Here is a 23,338-nt window from a genome sequence, read left to right as displayed (position 1 = left end):
AGATCCCTTAGATGAACTTACAAGAGTTGTTCAGGATGGGGAGGCATGGATAGGTTGTAACCTGCAGCACTGGAGGGAATACCATTATCAAAAAGCTCAGAAATTCATGTGAATATTTCAGCATATTTGAACTTACAACCAAAATTAGACTGAGGATTCTAATTCCAAATGAAAAAAACAAAACTTCACAAAATATATGCAAAATTTTTAAATCACCCATGAAATTGTATGGCCATTCTATGATTTCCTCCAACTGCTGTGATTGGTTTAGTGGAAAGAACACTGGTTTTGTCATAGAATCTTTGTTGAAGTCTTGGCCCAGCCACCCGTCACCCATGTGATCTTATTAGGACTTCCCTGGGCCTTAACTGCCTCACCTGTGAAATAAGGGGATAGGACTAGACCATTAAGTCTGTCCTCACTCTAAATATACAGTTCTGGGATCTATTTGTAAAAGAATTATACTTTTTCCCTGAACTGGTTAAGATTCTGCACTAATCTATCATTAATTGTCTAGTCACAGAACCTGCCTTATTTTGACAACTCCTTACTCTAAGTCTTCACTTAACAATTACAAGTAACAAAGTCTGCTTTAAAATCCATTAAAGAGACTGAACATAGTTTTGAAACAAATTATTTTCAAGACAGGAACATGAGGCACTTTTCCTCATTTTAAAATTTCTCCTATAAGATACACTCCAACCATTTTGATGTCTCCCTCTGGCACGGATGTGACCCTGAGTTCTCAATTATCAAACCAGTGGAGGGCAAGTTCTGGTTTCAAATAAGGCTCCAATAATGTGCTGGCTTATCTAAGTGTGAAGAGGCTCAGTATCAAAGCTGATTAAGGGACAAAGAATAACTTTTTACCACATGAATTCATGAAATGGCTTACTAAGGCATAGAAGGTTGCCACCATCTGCAAATGTGTCTAGCTCTAATAAAATCACTACTATTTTGAAAAACTGAAGCAACAAGACCAAGTCTGGCTAAATGCTCACAAACATGAACTACAGATTAGCAGAAAAGAGGGATGGGGAAAAGGTGTACAACCTGTACTCTTAAGTTCTAAATGGCCTCTGTGTTAGTTTCTGCAAAAAATAAGACATCTGAATTGCATTCTCCATCTGCAGGAGTACCATTTAACAAATTACTGCTCAAATACACCAAATGACACTTAATAGCCTAAAGTTAACTTATACTGAATGTACTTACTAGAGGTATTAGCTTCAATCAAGGTTGAGTAAGTGTTCTAATGCCATTTCTTGACAGAAACCTCATTATTAGAGGTATAAATAATAGAGCAGGCATGGAGGACATGTTGTATGCCAGAAAAAAGGATGTTAATGATACAAAAACGTTATCCTGAAATAGTTTATTCCTCAAATTGAAGCAGTTACCTCCTATTTCAGGGAAACATAAACCTAGTTCCAGAAAGTGAGGCCCAGAATGATTTAAAGGACTTTCCCACAAGACAAAATCAATGAAGTAATAGAGTTAAGATGCAGTATGCTTTATGGCCTTTTGTATTGTAATTATTTGGGGACAGGGTTGAGAGTAATGAAACAAGGAGACTGTGAGAGTGGGAGTCCTAGGGACATGTTTAAGTTAAACACTGAGACTGCTCATACCAAGGGACAGTGAATACATCTGCAAACCCATATGAATGAAGCCTGACTAAACTGATGACTTAAGTGTACAAAAAAAAAAAAATGGAATAGGAACTCCAGTGGCCTCTCCTAGTCCTTGGTCAGAAATAGTCCACAAAAGAGGACAAATTAGACCTCACAGCTATCAGTAAAACTTGTTGGATGGAGACCCATCACTGTAACATGGACTTAGATGGATTAATGCCCTATTTTGAAAAAACAAAACAGGTAAAAGAGGGTGGGATGACAGTGTGAGAAATGCTAAAATTCAGAATGAACTGAATGAAGTTGGTAAGAGAACTAAGGACAAGAAGAGATGTTCAAAATATCTTTGAGAGAAAAAGGAGGATCAAAGAAAGGCCAGACCTTCTGAATGAAGCAGATGGGATGATGGTGACTGACAGCAGGGAAATGGCAGAGCTGTTCATTTCTTCTTTTGTTTCTGTTTCCCCTACAAAGGGGAGAAACCCTCACCCTAGAATGGACAGAACAAAAATGACTAACAAGGAATTGATGCTCCAGGTAAGTGAGGAGATAGTAAGAGAGCGTCTCACTACTGTTGATGAATTCAAATTACCCAGTCAAGATAAACAACATCCTCTGCTACTGAAAGAAATGGTGGAAGTGAGAGCAGAGCCACTGTGAGTGCTACCTAAAGGATTATAGAAATGAGTGGTACCATGAGATTGGAAAAAGGCAAACACCCTAATCTGCAAAACAGAGAAGAGAAGAGTCTGCAAATTAGAGGAAAGTCAGTTTCACTTTGATATCTGGAAAAATTCTTGAAAGAATCATTAAAGAGAGGATTGCTAAATATCTAGAAAGGGAAGCAGTTTCACAAAGAACTGGCATGACTTCATCAGGAATAAGTTGTATCAGACTAACAATCTTTCCTTTTCTAATAATATTAGCAGAATGCTGTGGATATAAATTTAAACTAGATTTAATCAAAGCTTTTGATTATTGTTATTCTTGCGGATAAAATGGAGAGATATGGATCAGATAATATAAACAGATGAATTCAGAACAGACTAGATGGCCACACTCGAAGAATAGTTGTAAGTGGTTCACTGTCTACATGGCAGAGGGTCTCCATTTGATTCTGTGATATTTAACATGTTAATCAATGACTGATAAAAGCAGATAATGCACTCATCAAATTTGTAGGTGAAAAACCTGGGAAGGATAGCTAACATACTAGATGACAATATCAGGCTCCAAAAAGATCTAGAAAAGCTAAAGAATTAAGCTGAATCTATTAAGACACAATTTAATTGGGATAAATGTAAAGTCTTGCTCTTGGATAAAAAAAATCAATTGCGCAAATATAAGATGGGGAGGCATAGAGAGCAGTTGTTCAGAAGTTCATTAAATCAGCAATGTGATACAACAGCTAAAAAGTTAAAACAATCTTGGACTGCAGGGAGAAGGAAGGAATAATCTCACTATACTGTTTTTGTCAGGTTTCATCTGGAGTATTATGTTTAATTCTGGGCATCAGCATTTAAGGAGGACACTGATAAGCTAGAGAATGCCAAAGGAGGAAAACCAGAAGGTGAAGTTCAAAACATATGAGGACAGGTGGAAGAAACAGCACAGAAAAGAGCCCAGAAAAAAAGATGAATTGGTTTGGGATGGGGGGGTGGGTGGTTAGGGGAAATGATAGCTATGTTTAAGTATTTGAAGTATCATACAGAGGAGGGGTTAGATTTGTTCTGTTTGACCTCAGAAGACAAAACTAGGATTGATGCAGTAGATGTCACAACGTAGCCAATTTGGCTTTGCTGTTAGGACAAATTTCCTAACAATTAGAGGTGTTAGATTCCTTCTCCAAGCAGAAATCAGATGATCACTGGTCAGTATGCTTTGATAGGGATTCCCTGAGTTGTAAGTTGAACTAGCTGATTGTTGAGATCACTCCCAATTCTCAAATTCAGTGATTCTGATTCTCTGAGGTTTTCAACAAGCAATTTTCTAGTTCTATATACCCCTAAATTCCACCCGTGTTTGTCCTTCATCTGATCCCTTCTATGCTTAGGAAAAACTAACCTACAGACATTAGGAAATTTGTTTTTTAAAAACACAGCTGACTTTATTAAGAAAGAGTTTCCTTCCTTCAAGTATTGGTTACCTGGAGCACGTTACTTACCCAGACAAATCTGGTTCCATTATGTTTTCACATAAAGTTTTAGAGCGCTGAAACAAATTTTTTAAGACTGCAAAATTACAAAGATATTTACCACTTTAGAGGGACTCTGCTTCTTTACTAGGCACAATTGGTGCTTAGTAAATACTGACTTGGATAGCTCTTTCAAAAATGCAGCTGTCCTTAAAAAAATACAGAAGCTGAAACTATCTAATAGACCTAGAAAGATTATAGCACTTACAATCAATTTAGATAGTACAGACACTAGAATCCCTACAATCCAATCAAGATCAGTTAGATATCAAGCATTTATCAACAAAGAGTCACTTAAAATTACCAAAAGCTTTGGTATAAAGTGAAAAGGTGAAGAAAACAAAATTTTAAAAAGCCTCAACAGAACCTGAAGTTGCGGGATCATGTAAAACACAACAATATCCCCCACTTAACTGGAAGTCAAGACTTTTGGCAACACCAACTCTTCAGCAAATCTCTGAAGGGGATAAGGCCTCTGAATAATCAAAACTGAGACCACAAGGATCCAGCAGCTGTTTTATTTTGTAAACACTTGGCTATTTTTTTTGCTCATAGAAAATTAGAAGCAACAAATGGGGGTGGGGGTGGGGAGGGGGGACTGTTATGGAAGAAATTGTAGGAGTCAGGAACTCTGATAGGAGAGAGCAGAGAAGAGGGAACAAGCATTTAAATATCTATTATGTGTCAGGCAGTCTGTTAGATAATTTCTAAATATTATTTCATTTGAGAAAAAGATAGGACAACTGACAGTGAGGCAGAAGACAGAAAACCTAAAAACATTAAAAACTATAAAAGCAATATAATTTAGAAACAATTAAAATTGGGTCCATTTTTATTTTTATCTGTATATCTCTGATACATAGCACAATACCTGGCACAAACTGGTGCTTAATAAATGCTCATTGATCCCTGAGGGCATTACAGTTATCCCTTCTATGTTACTGGCACCCTCTTGATCTAGAAAATCTGAGTAAAATTTTTTGGTACAAAGGTACCAGAGACGCCTGAATTATTATGGTATTAAAAGATAAAATATATTGATATTTTAAAACTCTCTCTCTCTCTCTCTCTCTCTCTATATATATATATATATATATAATATATAAATATATATATATTTTATGCAGTTCTGAGTTCCTAAACTTTTTTTGTGTGTTGTATGTGGCTTCCATAAAACTCTCAAAAAATTCCCATTTAATTTCTAATGTTGGCCCACAATATATCAAAACCTCAATGGGTAAAGCTGCATGTGAAAGGATAATTGTACTCTACTCTATCCATCTTGAGCCATCAATAAAAAATTAAATGATACTCTGTTTAAGAGGGAAGTCTACCTTTTACAAATATTTCTACTCTTTAAATTTAAAAGGAAAATACACCTGCGTGTAACTGATGCCAAGGGAAAAAAGTGTTCGTTTTGTGTAGAGGAAGCTTGGCAGAGTGGGCACAGGGCCAGCTTTGTCATCAGGAAGACTTGAGTTCAAGTCCTACCTGTAACACATATTAGCTAAATGACCAAAGACAATTTATCTTCTAAAATCCCCCAGAAAATTTACTGAGACACTCAATTAACAGATAATCTGCAATAGATGGAAGTTTCCTTAAATGATAAAAATTATAGGTCCAAAGAAGAACAAAGTGTGACTATTTAAATGAAATGAATTATATATTTTCATAGAGAAGAGTAATGTATCAAATATAAAGAAAAACAGAATGATGAAATGAGTAGGTGGGGCCAGAATTGGAGCCAACAAGCTTCAAGATCTGCTTCTAACACATATTGGGAGTGTAACCCTGGGCAAGTCACTTAATCTTCTAGTCCTGTAGACCAGAGGCATCAAACTGGGAACCAGGTCACAAAACTCTGAACTGGGGCCCAAACCACATTAAAATGAAACTAGGAAATGCTTAATAAAGTAAATAAAAATACAATACATAAATAATGTTAATTTTATTTTTTCCAAGTCAATATGCCATAGGCAAGGATCCCTTTCCATTTGAGTTTGAAAAGATTGCTTTGGACAATTCTCTAGGACTCAAATTTCAGACAAAATGCCAATCTACATTAGTGAAAGGCGTTTTCTATCCTAAGATTTCAAATCACAGGTTTGATTTAGGGAAAAAAAAAGATAACTATTACCTACAACTGAGTAATCATAGGGTAGGTAGAGGGCTAAAGGATATGAAATGCAGAAATTCATTATGGAAGCTAAAAAAAATAAGTATTTTCATTTGTAAGCCATCTATTGGGCAAAAACAGGATGGTAGATTAATAATACTTCTCTATCCCAGTACAGTATCTCACATGAAAATATTTAAATGGATGTCAAAGGAACAAATTCAAATTAGAGTACGCTGTATTCTAGTTCTACCTTTGGCACCCAAAAGCAAGATATTTTAAAAGTTATCAGAGTAGTCATTCTAGCCCTAAGTTAAAATATCCATGCCCTGCCCCCTCATTGTCTCTTTCTTATTTATGAGGTAAAATAGCACACAGATCATTGAAATCTACTAAAACCCAAAGAATTGAATTTAGCCAAGAGATTCAATCATATCTTTCCCTATCCAAACCCAGTGGTTTATCCACCAAAGTTAGGAGACACAGTGCACTGAGTGCTGGATCTAGAATCAGAAAGACCTGAGTTCAAATCTGACCTGGGCATCTCACTTAATCTCTATTTGCATCAGTTTCCTCAATTATAGAATAGGGGCAAAAATAGCACCCACCTCCCAGGGTTGTGATAAGAATCAAATGAGATAATAATGATAAAGTGCTTAGCACAGTGCTGGGTACATTGTAAGAGCTAAAGAAATGCTAACTATTATTATTATCCTTAAGTAATTTTGTTTTAAAACAGACCTTCCACCCCATGCCACTGTGCCAGTAACTGCACATTCAGTTCAATAGGTATTAAGCACCTACTATATTTGCAACAATTTGACACGGATTGATATAAACCTTACCTTAAGTGTTTAGATCATTATCACCACACCCACAGTAAAGGTCTGAACAAAACTATGACTGCAAATACCAGTCTTTGCCTAGCCAAAAAATAAAAGGAATGATTCAAGTCTGGATCCAGCTAAAGGATCTCAGACAGTACAGATACACTCAGTAGTAAATCTTGTGGATTTTACATCCAAATCATCTCTCATTTCTATTCCCTTCTCTCTACTCACAAGGCTATTTTTACTATCACCATCATCGTTTCTTATTTGGACTATAGCAAAGAGCCTCTTAATTGGTCTTCCGCCACAGAGTGGCCCAAGTGATAGTCATAAAGCACAGCTTTGACTTCAACCTTCTTCGTGATCAAAAATCACCTACTGACTCCAGTATAAACAAACAAGGAAACAAACAAAACACAAACCCCCTCCTCTGTTTGGTATTTAATCATTTCCTGGTCTGCTGTCATCCCACTTTTCCAGACTTATCATACATTCATGTATTCTATCAATGTCATCAGAATAAGAAGAGAAATTTACAGTACAGCAGAAAGGCTATAAACTCTGGAGTCAGAGGACTTGGGTTCAAATCTTGCCTCTGATACTCTCTGTGTGACCGTGACAAGTCATTTAACCTTCCTAGAACTCAATTGTCTCATCTGTAAAACGAGAGGATTGGAATGATCCACTCAACAACATTTATTAAGCACTTACATGCCATGTACTGCTGGAGGTGCTAAAGCTACACACACAAAAATGAAGGTAGTTCCTGCTCTCAAAGGATTTGTATTCTGCAATCTAGGTGGTCTCTAAGGTACCTTCTCTCCTGTGATCATATAAAAGGTCTGGTATCCAACAGAAAGCTATACGTAGACCCACATCCCAAATAACTAAATATTCAAAATTAACAAAAAGTTAAACAAAAAAGGAATGAGAACTATCAACAACCACATGAAAGAATGCTCCAATTGCTAATAAGAGAAAATCTGAATTAATACTACTCTAAAATTTCACCTCAAACCCATGACACTAGCAAAGATGACAAAGACAAATGGTAAATGTTGAAAAAGTTATGAGAAAATAGGCACACTAATGAACTGTTTGTAGAGATTCAAATTGGTCCAATTAGAAATTATATGAGAAAAGTCACCAAACTGTACATATACTTTGAATCCAGTATAATATTACTAGGCATATAACCCAAGGAAGTCAAAGACAAAAGGAAAATATCAATCACAAAAATTGTTTATAATAGCACTTTTTTCAGGGGCAAAAAAAACTAGAAGCAAAATGGGTATCCACTGACTAGGAAACTAAACAACTTATGGTATATGAAAGCAATGAAATACTGCATTACACCAAAAGGAATTACAAATATGAAGAATTCAGAGAACTTAATAAGATTAAAAGAACTTGTGAAAGGTAGGAAGAATCAGAAACAATTAACACAGTGACTACAATCCTATTAAGATTCTGGAAGAGCAAAATGTAGAATGACAGATTTGTATTTCAATCTGATTCTTCATTATCTTTATTCTTTATCAGTAGTATCGTGATTGAAGAGTGTTCAGCAGCGGCAGTTGTATCTCAAAAAATGTCAGAAATTAGACCCATTAAATAGGCATTTAATGCATATTGAAGAGAAATAACATGTGTAAGATCAGTTATGTTCTTTGAGAAAGAATGAACTAATTGACGTTACTGATTAAAACTTGTGAATTATTAATATTACTAAGAAAGTGAAATTTCAATTAACAATGAGAAAAATCTAAGCCAGCCCCCTATAATTCATAACAGTGCATCAATGGGGGCGGCTAGGTGGTGCTGTGGATAAAGACCAGCCCTGGATTCAGGAGTACCTGAGTTCAAATCTGGCCTCAGACACTTGACACTTACCAGCTGTGTGACCCTGGGCAAGTCACTTAACCCCATTGCCCCACAAAAAAAAACCACACACACACACACACACACACACACACACACACACACACACACACAAAAAACCAAACAGTGCATCAATGATATTCATTGACTTCTGATATAGAAATTACTTGTAGGGATAGTGAACTGGTAAATAATTGCAAGAAAAGGAAAATACACTCACAGGAGTAACTTCACTACAACTTTCTTTGCAATTTTGGGAGTCATCAGTGATTCCACACGTTCCCTTTCTATATAGTTTCTAAAATTATTCCACTTGTCTAAACTAGTATCTTTTTTTCATTTTTAAAGAAAAAGTTCTTCATTGCTATGTGCCCTAATTAGGGAACCACAAAACCTCACAAGATCTCCAATAAATACAAAAGGATGGCCCCCCAAATTCTCTCAAATATAATTTTAACTATTTCAAACAACAAATATTAACACCACTCTTCATGACTTTCCACAGTTTCTTTAATATAGTCAATAATAAATGTGAGCTAGGTATCCATCACATCTATATTCATTAAAAGTATATTCTTGAGGGCAGCTAGGTGGCGCAGTGGATAGAGCACCAGCCCTGAGTCAGGAGGACCTGAGTTCAAATCCAACCTCAGACACTTAACATTTACTAGCTGTGTGACCCTGGGCAAGTCACTTAACCCCAAATGCCTCACCAAAATTAAAAAAAAAATTTTTTTTAAGAGAAAAAAAAAAGTATATTCTTACTCATCTCTCTTCTTGTGAACTTGCTCTAAGCTCACCTTTTCTCCCAGCCTTCTCTGTTACTTATAATCTTCACCACAACCAACACTTGACCCATCTGTAAACTTCCTCCCTTACCTAGTTTTAAATCTAATACCATTTTTTTTTTTCATTTCTTCTGGGAAATCTTTCCTAAGCCATCTTAGTTCAACCAACCAATGCGACTAAATGCACACAGCCTAGAATATCATGGCTAATGAATAAAAAAACAAAGCAATATGAAAGATAAATATTGTACATGTGTGAATTAATATGTACAAACTCCTGTGCTCCAGTGGTGTCCAAAGAATATCAAGAGAGCTAGAAGAAAAGTCCCTGGAATGCTTGTTGGCCCCACTGTAAAGGATTTATGGCAAAAATGATCATGAATCACATGAGATGAGTAGGCATGGATGGGTTGTAATCTAGAGTTGGAGGGGATATTTATCAAGGACAACACAGATTCACTAAAGTATCAAAAATAAACACAGGGACAACTAGATCATACAGTTAAACACATTTCTTTTGGAATCTATGACAGCTGAGAAAGACTGCGAGTTATTTAATAATACAAAAAATTAGGGTTAGGGTTAGTTTAAGAATCCTTTTTTTTTCCTTTTCCAAAATTATGCTGCAGGAAAAGATTTTTTTTTTAATTATTTGACAGTAAAACTTACTACTTTCCTCCCCCAAATGTTCCCAACAATATACCAGGGGGAAACTTAGGTTTTAGGGGAAGAAGGTACTTGCCTGTTCACCCCAACTCAAGGCTATCCAGAGTATGTTTTTAAAAAAAAAAAACAAAGATGGAAAAGAGTTGAGAAAAAGGTCCAAAATAATAAGTGTACAGGGTGAGAACAGAAGCAGTGAAGAGGATATATGGGAAGAAAGGTCAGAAGAGGGCAGAGGGAGCTTTGGGAATATCAAATATGGGAAGCCATTTCATAACATTTATTGATCAACCCTCACCTTGAATACCTTCCTTTACCATCAACGGGACTGACTTCTTGTTAGTCAGGGTGACGGTGAGGCTGAAGGTAGGCAGTGTTCTTGGCATGAAGGTCCATGGTAAACTCCCAACCTTGTAGCAGTGAGTACCTTAACACTGAACATTTCTGTGTTTCCTCAGTATTAGTCCATTTATGAAGAAACAACTCATTCTTTCCAACCAACATGCCTACCTACCATACCATAATACTGATGAAAGTTTTCCCAGGTAGAGCAGTAGAAAGAGTGAGTCCTTATAGCCTATGGTTGCATCCTGATAGGTCTTGTCCACCATGAGGTTGTCGATGAAGGCATTCCAGTTGGCCAAAGTGCTGGGCTGTCTGGCTCTGCTGCTGCTGCGGGCAGGGGGTGGCAGAGAGTTCGGGGCATGCGCTGCTGTCTGGGCTCGCGGCTCCGTGCTCTCTGCTGCCCTCGGCTCCGCTTCAGAGATGTTTAAAACACTTGAGAACAAACTGTTTTCAAGTACTTTAAAAGCATGCATTTACATAATAAAAAATTAACGCCAATTACAATGGTGAGGATCACAACTCATCCTTGCCTTCTCATTCTATTTTTTATCCATGTCCTTCCAAAAATCCTCTAGAACATCTACCTAACGTATTTGATACCTTCTAAATCTTATAATATGACTTAGAAGACAGTGTTGCACTCAAGAGTGTTGGTTATTCCTGGTTCTTACTAATAAACCAACTTAATGGGCTGCCCATCTACCTGTGCATCAATCTGGGTAAAATGTGTACATGTTTGAAAATATATTGTTGGGCCTCTGTTAGAAGTTTATATGAAGCCTATTTATTTAATACAGTAAAGCCTTGGTGAGAATCTTTTAGACTCATACATATATTTAGAACCTGAAAAGCCTTTAGAGCAATCTAGTCCAAATCTCTAATTTTAGAGGCTAATCAGTGGTGTTGGTCACTGGTCAGGGCAAGTCAGCTAACTGAAGGATATCAGGCTACAAATTCGGAGAGTCAAGTATCTGTTACCTAAGCCAACAGAGGACCAGTAGTTTCTGTTTCTAGCCAAATATAAAGGAAGCCAGGAAGGCTGTCAAAATTGTTTGAAGGGGTTGGTCTGAGAGGGAAAATTAGTAGAGAGAAGTATATTCCCATTATGGATTTAGAGTATGCCTATACTTCAGTCTAGAATTCAATATCTATTAGGCATACTCTACTCATCTTATTAACAGATTCCTTGAAAACAATCCAAAGAGAAGTTCTTTCCATAGGAACGACATGTATACAATGCAATGAAGATCAATGTTTTGGGAAGTTAATGTTACCATCACACCATCACTAAATAGAAGATACAAACCTCAAGATGTTGTCTAGACATTATAGCTGAGGCACTGTGATCCTGAAGGAAAATCTGATTGATTTCCCTGTTTCTGTTGAGGGTATCATTATCCTTCCAGTCACCCAGATTCACAACCTCTGAATTAATTTTAACAATGCCTTCTTCCTCATTGCAAATACAATCAGAGGACATGTTTTGTTTCTTTTACTTCTAAACTATCTCTCCTATCAGTATTTTTCTCTCTACTCATATGATCATCACACCAGTTCAGGTCATCACCTCTTACCTGGACTATTGCTGTATTAGAAAGCAGTAAGATACTAACTCACCTTTATGGATTCATTCTCTCCCTTCTCCCATTTTATCCTCTACACAGATGTAAAATTAGTATTAGTAAAGCACAATCTAACTATGCCATTCCTCTGCTCAAGAAGCTCCAGCTGCTCCTAGGTGCCTCTGCTTGTCATTTAAGGCCCTTCCCAATCTGGTTCCAGCCTACCCTCCCATGAATATTCGATATTATTCCCGTCTAAGTCGTCGACATTTCAGTCATACTAGTTGAATTGCTATGACATGTATACAACACTCCATCTCCTCATCCCTGTGCCTTTGCACAGATTGTCTCTCATGTCATAGATGCACTCATTCCTCATCTTTGCCTCTTAGAATAACCACTTTTTCATCAAAGTTTACCTTGAAACACCACTTCCGACATGAGGCCTTATCCATATCCCTCTAGTTGTTAGTACTCTCCTCATCAGAAATTACTTTGAGGGGCAGCTAGGTGGCGCAGTGGATAAAGCACTGGCCCTGGACTCAGGAGTACCTGAGTTCAAATCTGGCCTCAGACACTTGACACTAGCTGTGTGACCCTGGGCAAGTCACTTAACCCTCATTGCCTTGCAAAAAAAAAAAAAAGAAGAAATTACTTTGTATATATTTTATATTTACTCATTTGTGTTCATGTCATTTCCCCTCAATGAAATATAAGTTCCTTGAGGACAGGGGCTGTCTCATTTTTGTCTTTGCATTGCTAGTTTCTAACATAGAACCTGGCATATAATAGGCAGTTAAATGTTTGTTGAAGAACACTATTACTGGAAAAGTACAATGGTTGAGAAAACACCATATGGGGCATCCTTACAAATTGAGCAGCCAGAAAAATCAATGGAAAGGTATAAAATCTTTTTCCTTTTAAGACATTTTCAAAAAATTTTTCACAAATTCTGTCTAGCCCTACCCCAATTAGTTGACATCAATGAGGTTTTACTATTCTTATGCACTCGACCCTTATGGTATAGGACCCAATACAATCAACCTAGAAAGAACAACATACCTTGAAATACTAAGAATACAGAGAAATGTCTGTTTTCTACACAGACAAAATTACAGGAACTGATGGGACCTCCCCAAGTTCTGCATAAAATATAACCAACACTAATTAATCACCTGCTATGTGCAACGCCCTGGGTTGGATGATACAGACACAAACAAAAAAATGAGGTCATTCCTGAAGAAGCCTACAGTCCATTGGGGGATATAAAATATTAATAGGGCACTAACAACAGGGGAAGTTTCAGGAAACAAACACCTCACTCAATTCTTAAAGGAAATGAGCATTCTGAAGGCAGAGATGACAAAGAATGCATTCTAGGGATAGGGTACTGCCTATACAAAGTCATGAAGACAGGAGATGGATATAGAGTTCACAGAATAGCTAGAGGTCCAGTTTGGCAGTAAGCAGGCCTGAAGGAGAATACTATAAAGTAAAACTAGAAAGTTATGCTGGAGTCATATTATGAAGGACTTTGTATTTTATACTAGATGCAACAGATACACAGCAGCGATTTCTAAGGAGGGAAATGACAAAGCAATCTGTATCTTGGGAAGATTTCTTTGGCAGTTATGCATGGAAAAGAAACAGGAGAGAACAATTAGGATACTGTTACAATAGTCTAGATGAAACATGATGAGGGCCTGAACTGAGTAGAGTAGGAGTCATGTAAGTAGTGAAACAAGAAAGGACGTGTGAGATTTTGTGAAAGCATAATTGGCACCAATCTTAAAAGTACAGTTACAGAAACAGAAACCTTAATTCTAGCTTTCAAGGTTCTGTCTGGTTAACCAAGACTTTGCTCCAATAGTCAATATAAAATTTGTTAATTAATATTATTTTAGTATTATGATTATCAAGAAATTATAGAGCATTCTCTGAATACATGGCACCACATTAGGTATCTGTTATCAACATTTATCTGTGCTAAAATTAATTTTACAAATTTTTAAATCAAATAAAAAGCACTTCTGATGATAAAACTATATAGTACACGATAGGTGCCTTATTAAATTTTTTGACTAAATATTTCTAAAGAAACAGTACATACCTATCACTATAACCATTTTTTAACCATCTTAATTGTTGCCGATAGTAATAACCAGAAATAAAATTCTCAAGATAACTTTAGCTATTGCAAATCAACATAGTATATGAGATTCATTTAGAACAAAAGGTCTAGAATCTCAGAGCAAACAATGAAACACACACAGATAAAATACAATTGTGGTTTACCATACCTCAAATAATATTATAAAACAGTAGCCATCAAAACAATTTGTTACAGGCTAACAAAGAAAAAGGTATTAATGGAAGCAACTAGATAAGAAAGAAATAGAAAACAGTAGCTCAATATCCAACAAACTCAGTAACGGATTACTGAAATAACACCCTTTTTGACAAGAACTTCTGAGAGAAACTGGAAATAAGTTTGGCAGAAATTAGGTTTCTTACAGGGCCAACATCTCTTACTATAATACCAAAATATGCTCAAAAGGGATTTATAATTTTAATATAAAAGGTAACATCATAAAAAAATAGTATAGAGATACTTTTCACAACTATAGCTAGGAGACATCTTAAACTACGGTCAGAAGAGATTATAAAAGACAAAAAGACAATTTAAATTCTGTACACAACAACGAAGACAGAGTAAGAATATAAACTGTTGAATAGAGAAAAAACATTTTCATCAAGTATCACTGCTGAAAGTCTGGCATCCAAAATATATAAAGAACTAACATAACATACATAAGGAACTAACAATATTAGAGAGCCATTTCCCATACATAAGAGATTTAAGGATATTAAAAAAAACAAGTTTTCAATCAATCAATCAACAAACATTTATTAAGTGCACATTTGCCAGGTATTGGTACACTGCAGAAGCACGAAAGTGAAAAGAGAATACATGTTCACAAAAAAGTAAATACAAGACACGAAGACTGCAAACTATGAATGACTATAAGAAAACATACTTCAAATTACTAATAAAGAAAAATGCAAATTAAAACAATTCTGAGATTTCATTTCACACTGCAAATACACAAAAACAACAAAAGATGGGTATGGTTCATGTTGGATGGGACTCAAGAAGACTTTTATAGAACTGCAAATTGATCTTTTCTGGATATGGCCTTGGAATCCATCCCACTACTAGGCATATACCCCAAGGAAGTCAAAGACAGAAACAAAAGTTCACACTATATGAAAAAATTAATAATAGTACTCTTAGTGGTATAAAAGAACTAAAAACAAAGTAGATGCCCTCAATTGGGTAACTGTTGGAAAAACTGTGATATATGGATATATATTTCTATCCAGTAAGAAATATCAGACACAAGAAACTGAAAGATGGAAAGATGTAAAATAATGTAAAATGAAATAAGAACCAAAAGAACATCAGAAAGTGACTATAACAATGAAAATTAAAACATCACTAAAAGGAAGACAAGGATTAAGAAAAAGAAAAACCATTGATGATCAAGAAAAATAGATAATGAGAGGTACCTTCCTCTATCAAGGAAGAGAGGGAGAGGGTTATCAAGCCAAACTGTCATTTGTTTAAGATACACACACACACACACACACATATACAATGTGTATGTACATATGTATGTATGAGACAATGTTGTCAGTTTGGGTCCATGTATTTTGCTGGTTTTGCTCAAATTTTGTTTTGTTACAAAGGAAAGGATCAGTGGGAGTGAGGAGGAAATAGGGAAGAAAAGCTCATCCCAGAAATGATTGGGCATCAATAGTAGCATGGGATAGAGGAAAACATGCTGAATTTGAAGCAGATCTGGGGTTCATTCCCAGCTCTGACACGTAATTACTACCTATATGATGTTAGGTAAGTAATCTAACCTCTAAGTCTTAGGAGCTGATGTTGGATGAGAGCACTTTCCACATATTGGTAAATGTTAACCAAAGCAAAATATTGCTTTTCCTAAGGACTTGAAAATTAGTTACACAGTGAGAGAAATCCAAACTCACATTTTGTTTTTGTATCTTTTCCTTTCATCTGTCTCCAAAAACTTATCCAGGCAAATCTTAAAAACCAAGATAATGAAAAAAACAAAACCAATAGTTCCCATTAATATAGTGTGGCAGAAAGCTTCTACAAGTTATTAGGTCCATAAAATCATATTTGTCTAAATAAGGCACTGATCCTACAACATTTTTCAAACGCTATCTCCTCACTATCTTGCCTTGCCTTCTTCTGTTCTTTGCTGAAATAAACTAAGGAGATAGATATGAAAACCTAAAGCAAACACCATATGTGTCTTCCTTTTCTATTTTAAAATACCCTCCAAACAGTGTTTAATTTATATGCTGTACATAAAATGAGATACTTTATCAGTTACTGGCTCCAAGATGAAATTTTGAATTCAGGCCAACTTTCCACCAAGGAAATATGCAAACCATCATGTCACCATTCCTTTTCCCCCTCGATAAAATCCAATGGTTCCCTATCATCCCCAGGATCAAATATAAAACCCTGTAGAAGCCCTTCCTAACCTAGTCCCCACCCCATCGCACCACCTTTCCAGTCTTCTTATACCTTGCTCCCCAATACATAAGTACTCTTCAATACAATGACACTGGCTTACTTGCTGTTCTTCAACAAGATCCTCCATCTGTCAGCTTTGGGCATTTTCTATGACTGCCCTCCATGCCTAGAATGCTCTCCCTCCTCATCTCTTACCTATTGGTTTTCTTGGCTTCCTTCAAATCCTAATTAAAAATCCCATCTTCAACAGGAAGCATTTCCCAACCCGTCCTAATTCTAATGCCTTTCCTCTTTTAATTATTTCCTTTTTTCCCTGCATAAAACTTGTTTATATCTATTTCCTTATTGTCTTGACCAATTAGATTGTAAGCTTCTATCCCCAGTACTTAGCATAGTGCTTTGCAAATGCTAGGCACTTAATACTGACTGACTTACTTTACAAATGAGAAACAGCAATTCCTCAAGAGCGATGCCTAAATTTACCTTGTGCTAGAAAGGGCTCACCACTGTAGTATCTTTGCCAAGAAAACACCAAAACAGAATTACAAAGAGTCAGATATCACTGAAACAACCGAAAAACAACAAAAAGAGACTCAACGGGTAACTGTCAAACACAGAGAACACAAAGTAACCAACATTTTTAAGGTTGGATTTTTCTCATTGTAAAAGAGATTTCTCAATGCCCACTGCAGCTACTGTGTACAGAGCAGCAGGTGCTTAGGAACTGTTAGTTAAGTACTGACAGATTTCTGGAATTTCTGACTTTCCTGTTTGAGTTTTTTTGCCTTCTTGACTTTTTAGATGCAATCAGCAGTTAACTGGTATACTGCATGTTGCATCATCTATCTGCTAATGTGCCAGATTCAGTTCCTCCTCACAGAGATGAAAATGGAAGCAAGTAGGATGCTAAGTTCCTTTTGCAGAAGTGGAGGAAAGAGGGGAAGTGGCAACTGTATATTTATATGCTAGAAGGAAAAATACTTTATGGGACCCAGTGATGGACAATACAGTTTTCTATCTCTTTGTAACACATAATAAATACTTTAGATCTCAAATATTATTTTACTATTCCCGGCAAGAATTATAATGGATAAGAAGAGCAAAAATGAAATGGTCACAAGAACAAATGATGATGAAACTAAAACAGAATCTTTGTTGTTCATTTGTTCATCTGTTTGCAGTCAACCTGTTCAACCCAATGGGGGCCACAGACAGTATGCAAGTCTATTTTAATGTCCTATAAGCAGCTGTGAATAGTGTACTGGTAATTATATTTTCAAAGTTATATATGCTGGAAAGGGGTGGGGGGAAGGAAGGAGGGAGGGAAGGAGATGAAGAAAGATATCATTTACTGAGCCCAGACTTACCATTTAGCAATGAAAAAGAAACCAGTTTTTTGTCATGGAACCTTCACAAATGTTAATCACTGAAATACTCTATTGTAAATTTGCCAAGAACCTTCTCTTAAACTCTTACTCCCCATAGTGTCTTTCCACACCCCCTCCAAAACAATTTCTACCTGTTGTCATCAGTCAATTTGCTGGGTATAAGATAAACCTCAGGGTTGTTTTGATTTGTATTTCTTTTATTATTAGTGATTTGTATCATTCTTTCATATGATCAAGAGTTTGAAATTTCTCTTTTGAGAAACATTTATTCATATCCTTTGGGGAATGACTTCTGATTTTATACATTTCTGTCAGTTGTCTAAGAACTTAGATACCAAATCCATATCCAAGGAATATGATAGATTTTTTTCACCAGTCTGCTGCTTCCCTTTTTATCCTCTATGCATTAATTTTGTGTAAAAAGCTTTTCAATTTCATGTAATCCAAATTATCTATTTTATCTTTTGAAATTACTCTTTATCAAGTTAAGAATTCATCTCCTCAGGGGTCAGCTAGGTGGCACAGTGGATAAAGTACAAGCCCTGGATTCAGGAAGACCTGAGTTCAAATTCGGCCTCAAACACTTGACACTTACTCTGGGCAAGTCACTTAACCACCATCAAGCCCCCCACCCCCCAATAAATAAGCAAACAAATAAATAAATAAATAAAAATTATTATCTCATACCCACAGGTGTGAAATGAATTTAATCTGCTTCTTTTCTAAAATGTTTATGGTATCTGCTCAGAATGATTTTGAATTTATCATGGAATATGGTGTAAGATAACTTAAGAGTCTTTTCTCTTTCTCTTCTACTAAAAGATTCTCTAAATCTCTATTGTTCACCCTTGAAATTCATCTCAATTGCTGTTCCCTGAACTTCCCCAAATCTCAAACTATTAACTTATTTCTAACTTAGATGTTTGTGCTTGCTTATACATAATCTTTTATGCTCTTTCTTCCATACCTTTGTTTTTATTATTCTTTCTAGTTATAACATCCTTATATTCCTCTCTGCCAAACCTCACTCCTCAACTATTTTAAGTCACTGCTAAAATTTCATTTTTAACAAGTCTCCAGTGATTATCTATATGTTCACTTAGTGCTCAACCACTGTTTGTATCATATTAAAATATATTTGTTAATCAATGTCCATTTAATTTTATGCATATATATGGTTTACCTGGCATTAGAATAAGCTCATGGAGGGCACGCCATATCATTCATACTTATTAAATACTAAATAAATATTACTGCTTGACCTTTTCCCCTTAAATTTGAAACAAATAGAATATTCCTTTTTAAAAAGTTATGTAGGGCAGCTAGGTGGCGCAGTGGATAGAGCACCGGCCCTGGAGTCAAGAGTACCTGAGTTCAAATCCGGCCTCAGACACTTAACACTTACTAGCTGTGTGAGCCTGGGCAAGTCACTTAACCCCAATTGCCTCACTAAAAAAAAAAAAGTTATGTAGCTCTTCTATAAAAATATAATAAAGCTTAATTATTTGTTACACAATTTATCTATAGCTAAGTGGGCTCCTACTGATGTTAGGTAACTTCATTTTCCCATTAAATTCTCACATTTTTTGCATGCAGAACATTTTATTTACCAAAAACTTTTATTAGCAAAGTTTGGAAAAACTATTTTTACAAAACTCATTAAGTAACAAAGTTACATGAGCCAGGAGATTCATTCCCATCAAATTATGTGCAAAACAAGGCTTTAAGTCACATACTGCAGATTCCTCCCCTTCAATTTAATTCAAATTAGTTCAATAAGCATACTAAGTAACTACTAAGTGCTAGGTACTGTAGGTATAGAGACAAAAATGAAAAGAATTCCAACTACCTTCAAGTAGGTTTCAATTTACTTGGGGAAGCACGTACACAAATAAGAAAATAGAAAATAATTTGGAAAGAAAGGCTACTAATTGAGGGAACACAAAAAAGTCACATGTAGGAGATGTCATTTGAGCCAAGCCTAGAAAACTAAGCTAAAGATTGTAAGAAATGGAGGATGAGGATGTAGAGAATTCCAGAAATAGAAAAAAAAATCTGTGTAAAACATGGAAGCAAAATATGGAATGTTGCATACAGGGAATAAATAAAAATTTTGTTTCTGTACAACTAGAGTAGAAAGTAGTACCTGGGCACTAGAGAAAGTAGTCTAATGACCAGACCCATCATTTCCCCCTGCTTACTACTGGAAGCTGAGGAACAGGCAAAGCCACTATAAGAAACAAGGTTTGCTAAAGAGGCAGTTTTTGGTATCTTCATTCACTCAACATTGGTTCAAGGATACTTTGAGTACTCAGATAAACCTTCAGAAATTTCAGCACTATCCCAGCAGTGCTCTGTTCTGCATATATTTTGCTACTGACATAAATATCAGTTTTGTCAGTATAGAATTCAAAACACAATATGATACCTGTTTCTCTGTATGCAGTAAATGAATTATGATTCTCCAGGGGATGTCCAAGATAGGTCCAAGAGACATTATCTTTTTTCTTCAGAACAATCTCTACTTTACCCGTTTTTTCTGCAACACGCACTAAAAACAAATTCCATTAGTATTCAAAACTGGGATTATAGTTTATATTAGCCTACCAAAAGTCAGCTCTTTAAAAAAAATGAACTCATCTGTTCCAAACTCATTAATGTCATAGACATGATATATGTCATGGTAAAAATGAGAACAAATATAAACTAATTTGTGTTGGTTATATTTTCAACAAAATTCCTTTTGACTCTTGCTTCTAAGACTGTCTCCCAAAGGAACCAAATTTTCTTGCTAGGTTCCCAGATCTTTACCCTATCAGTGTCAATTCTTTACTTGTGAGGCCCTAAAACTCCTCTATCCAAGTTCCAAGCATATCCAAAACAAATGCTGTCCCAGGAACCTCCTCAATTTTCTGATGCCCAGGAGAAACATCTCCATTTTGCTGGGTTCAAAAGAAAAGGCTTCTTTTGTTAATAAGAACTGGATAAGTTTTAGCTTAATCATTGAATCATACATCTGGGGTGAAAGGGACTGTGGATATAAAGTTATGATCAACAGTTTTATCTATTTCTCTAATGATCTCAGGGGTTCATTCCTATACTTCCTTTTGTGGCTTTCTCACAAAACTGAGATGGAGTTTGATCCTCAAGTCCTACTTCACTTTCCTTTCATACCCAATACATTTCCTAACCAACAACCAGCATCAAAACAAAGTTGCAGGTTGTCTAGAATGGGCTTTAAGTCACCCCCATCTCTCATCTTGTCCCATCACCCCCCAACCTCTACCCCAAATTTGTTTCTGAAGCATTATGTCTTAAATCACAGGCAGAATAGCCAATATAAATTAATTAAAAGTTATTTCTATAAAAGTTTCCAATTCACATATGCTCTTTTGAAAGGTGAACCTATGGTTTCTGGACATACTCTGGTTGAATGTCAGTAAATCTATCATGAGGGAAGGTATTTTTCTAGGTAATCTAGCAAACTAGCAAGTGAAGCTGGTTTCTCAGCATAGTGAATGGAGTATAATTCTTTATGCAGGCTCTTTTTAGAACCAGGCTAATTTGCTTTATATTCATATTAACTTATTTCAATCTAATTGCTCAAGGCCCATGCTACTGCAAGGTTGGTCAACATGCTTAGTCATGCCAATTAATTAACAAAGCTAAAAAAAATTAGGCCTAAACTTAATAAGCCAGTGAGCATTTGATGGTTCTAAAATAAATTTAATTTTATTTCCTTTTTAATATCTCTGGGGTTTACACAACATATGGGAACATATGGGAAAATTGAAGGCAAATGTAAAACCTAGTTTATGTGGGGAAAACAGAAAGAAGTGGGTTTGTTGGTAAATATAACTGAACTAAATGAGTCTGAAAGCTAATGAAAATTTCCTTGAAAATACTTTTCAAAAACCATTTTTTTAATGTTAAGCACTTTTTGGCACATATATTCTACTTATTACAACAAAATATTTTGCTATAGTTACAGAATTACTATAGGTTTTATAAATATAATATGGTGAGCCCACATTGGGCAAGGATACACAGCAAAAATGTAATAAAATCTGAATATTCCTGATTCGACATGCTCTAAATTCACCATTATTAGCATTAAATATATAAATGCATATACATGTATTTGCTCTAATAAAAATGATAGAAGCCCCAAGGAAGAGAAGGGAAAGAGAATGGAAAGAAGGAAGTGAGAAGAAAAGGTTAACAGAAAAGCACAAGGATGGAAAAAAAAAAGATGTGAAACAGATGAGGGAGAGAGATATAAGAGAATGAAGAAGGAAAGGAAAAAGGGAGAGAAAAACTAGAGAAACAGAAATGGAAGCAGGTGAGGAAAAGAATAATGTAGCTCTTGAATCTGAATTTCTCATGATCTGATGATTTAAACAGTTTATAATAAAGATATATATTTAGTACTTACGTAAAAAATTTAACATTGATTAAGCTATTGAATAAAGGAAAATATTTCATTTTATAAACTTACCAGTAATGTCTTCTTGAATTTCATGGCTCAACTCTACAACAGAAATATCTGATTTAGTTTTCACTTCCATAAACCAAACTTTCTTTTAAGTCACTGAATCTATAAATACCAGAAGAGGTCATCTTCATCTTTAAGTTCTAGCAATATAATATGCTCCAATTATCTTAAATGATCAATTACTTTGTGAGGCCAAAAGATGTGATTTCTGTTTATGGAGAGCAAAATCATTTTAAAACACTTTTCTTCTATATGTCAAAAAAGTTAATATTTTCATTTACTATTTCCCACAAATTAAAGAGCCAACTCTCAATCTTCTACAAGTGAACAATCCCAAACTGCCTCCCCAGTACTGTCCAGGTAAGTTGCACACCATGGAATGGGTGAAGAACAAATCAGGCCCCAAAACAGAGGACTGAATGCCTATAAGTATGTGTAAATCTGCTGTCCGATATACATTTCCAAGCAAAAACAATTTCAATCTCTTTTCAATAATCTAAAATCAAGTCCACTTCACTAGCATGGACAATTGAGACTTCACTTTTTCAAAATTTTAGAACTTTTGATTCAACTTCAATAACAACAAATTTTTATTACCCTTTTTTGTATTGATGGTAGGTGAATTGTTCAGCTATCCAAATTAGCGAGAACATATATCATCCATAAAGGATATTGGCAAAAGTTAATTTCACAAAGAAAACCACTTCAATGCTAGTGACTGACATATTCTGACAATATAACTGGGTTCAAAAGATAAGCAAACTTCCTTCTGAAATACACAGTCCATCAAGCTTTACGTTAACACTGGAAAAAACAGAGAGAAAGAAAGAAAACTAGATCAGATGCATTTTTTGGATGAGAAATTT

General features: G+C 35.6%; 1 protein-coding gene and 1 pseudogene across 4 annotated transcripts in view; both read right to left on the bottom strand.

The window, feature by feature from the left end:
* The window catches only part of LOC122752998 (cytochrome b5 reductase 4), a 102,108-nt gene that overhangs the window by 27,641 nt on the left and 51,129 nt on the right, over positions 1-23,338 (bottom strand). For all 4 annotated transcript variants that reach the window (XR_006356235.1, XM_044000062.1, XM_044000061.1 and 1 more), the window contains 2 exons: positions 22,476-22,508; positions 20,406-20,528 (listed from right to left, as the gene is read on the bottom strand). Coding sequence is in view for 3 of the 4 variants with exons in the window: in XM_044000062.1 (XP_043855997.1) it covers positions 20,406-20,528; positions 22,476-22,508 (156 nt within the window). In the remaining variant the exon portion in view is untranslated. The remainder of the gene's footprint in view (positions 1-20,405; positions 20,529-22,475; positions 22,509-23,338) is intronic.
* LOC122753000 lies at positions 8,813-13,915 on the bottom strand (annotated as a pseudogene).

The sequence above is a fragment of the Dromiciops gliroides genome, chromosome 4, assembly GCF_019393635.1.
Source record: "Dromiciops gliroides isolate mDroGli1 chromosome 4, mDroGli1.pri, whole genome shotgun sequence".
In the NCBI taxonomy this organism is placed as follows: domain Eukaryota; kingdom Metazoa; phylum Chordata; class Mammalia; order Microbiotheria; family Microbiotheriidae; genus Dromiciops; species Dromiciops gliroides.
Note: the sequence above shows the minus strand (reverse complement) of the source record. Positions and strands in the feature narration are given on the sequence as shown.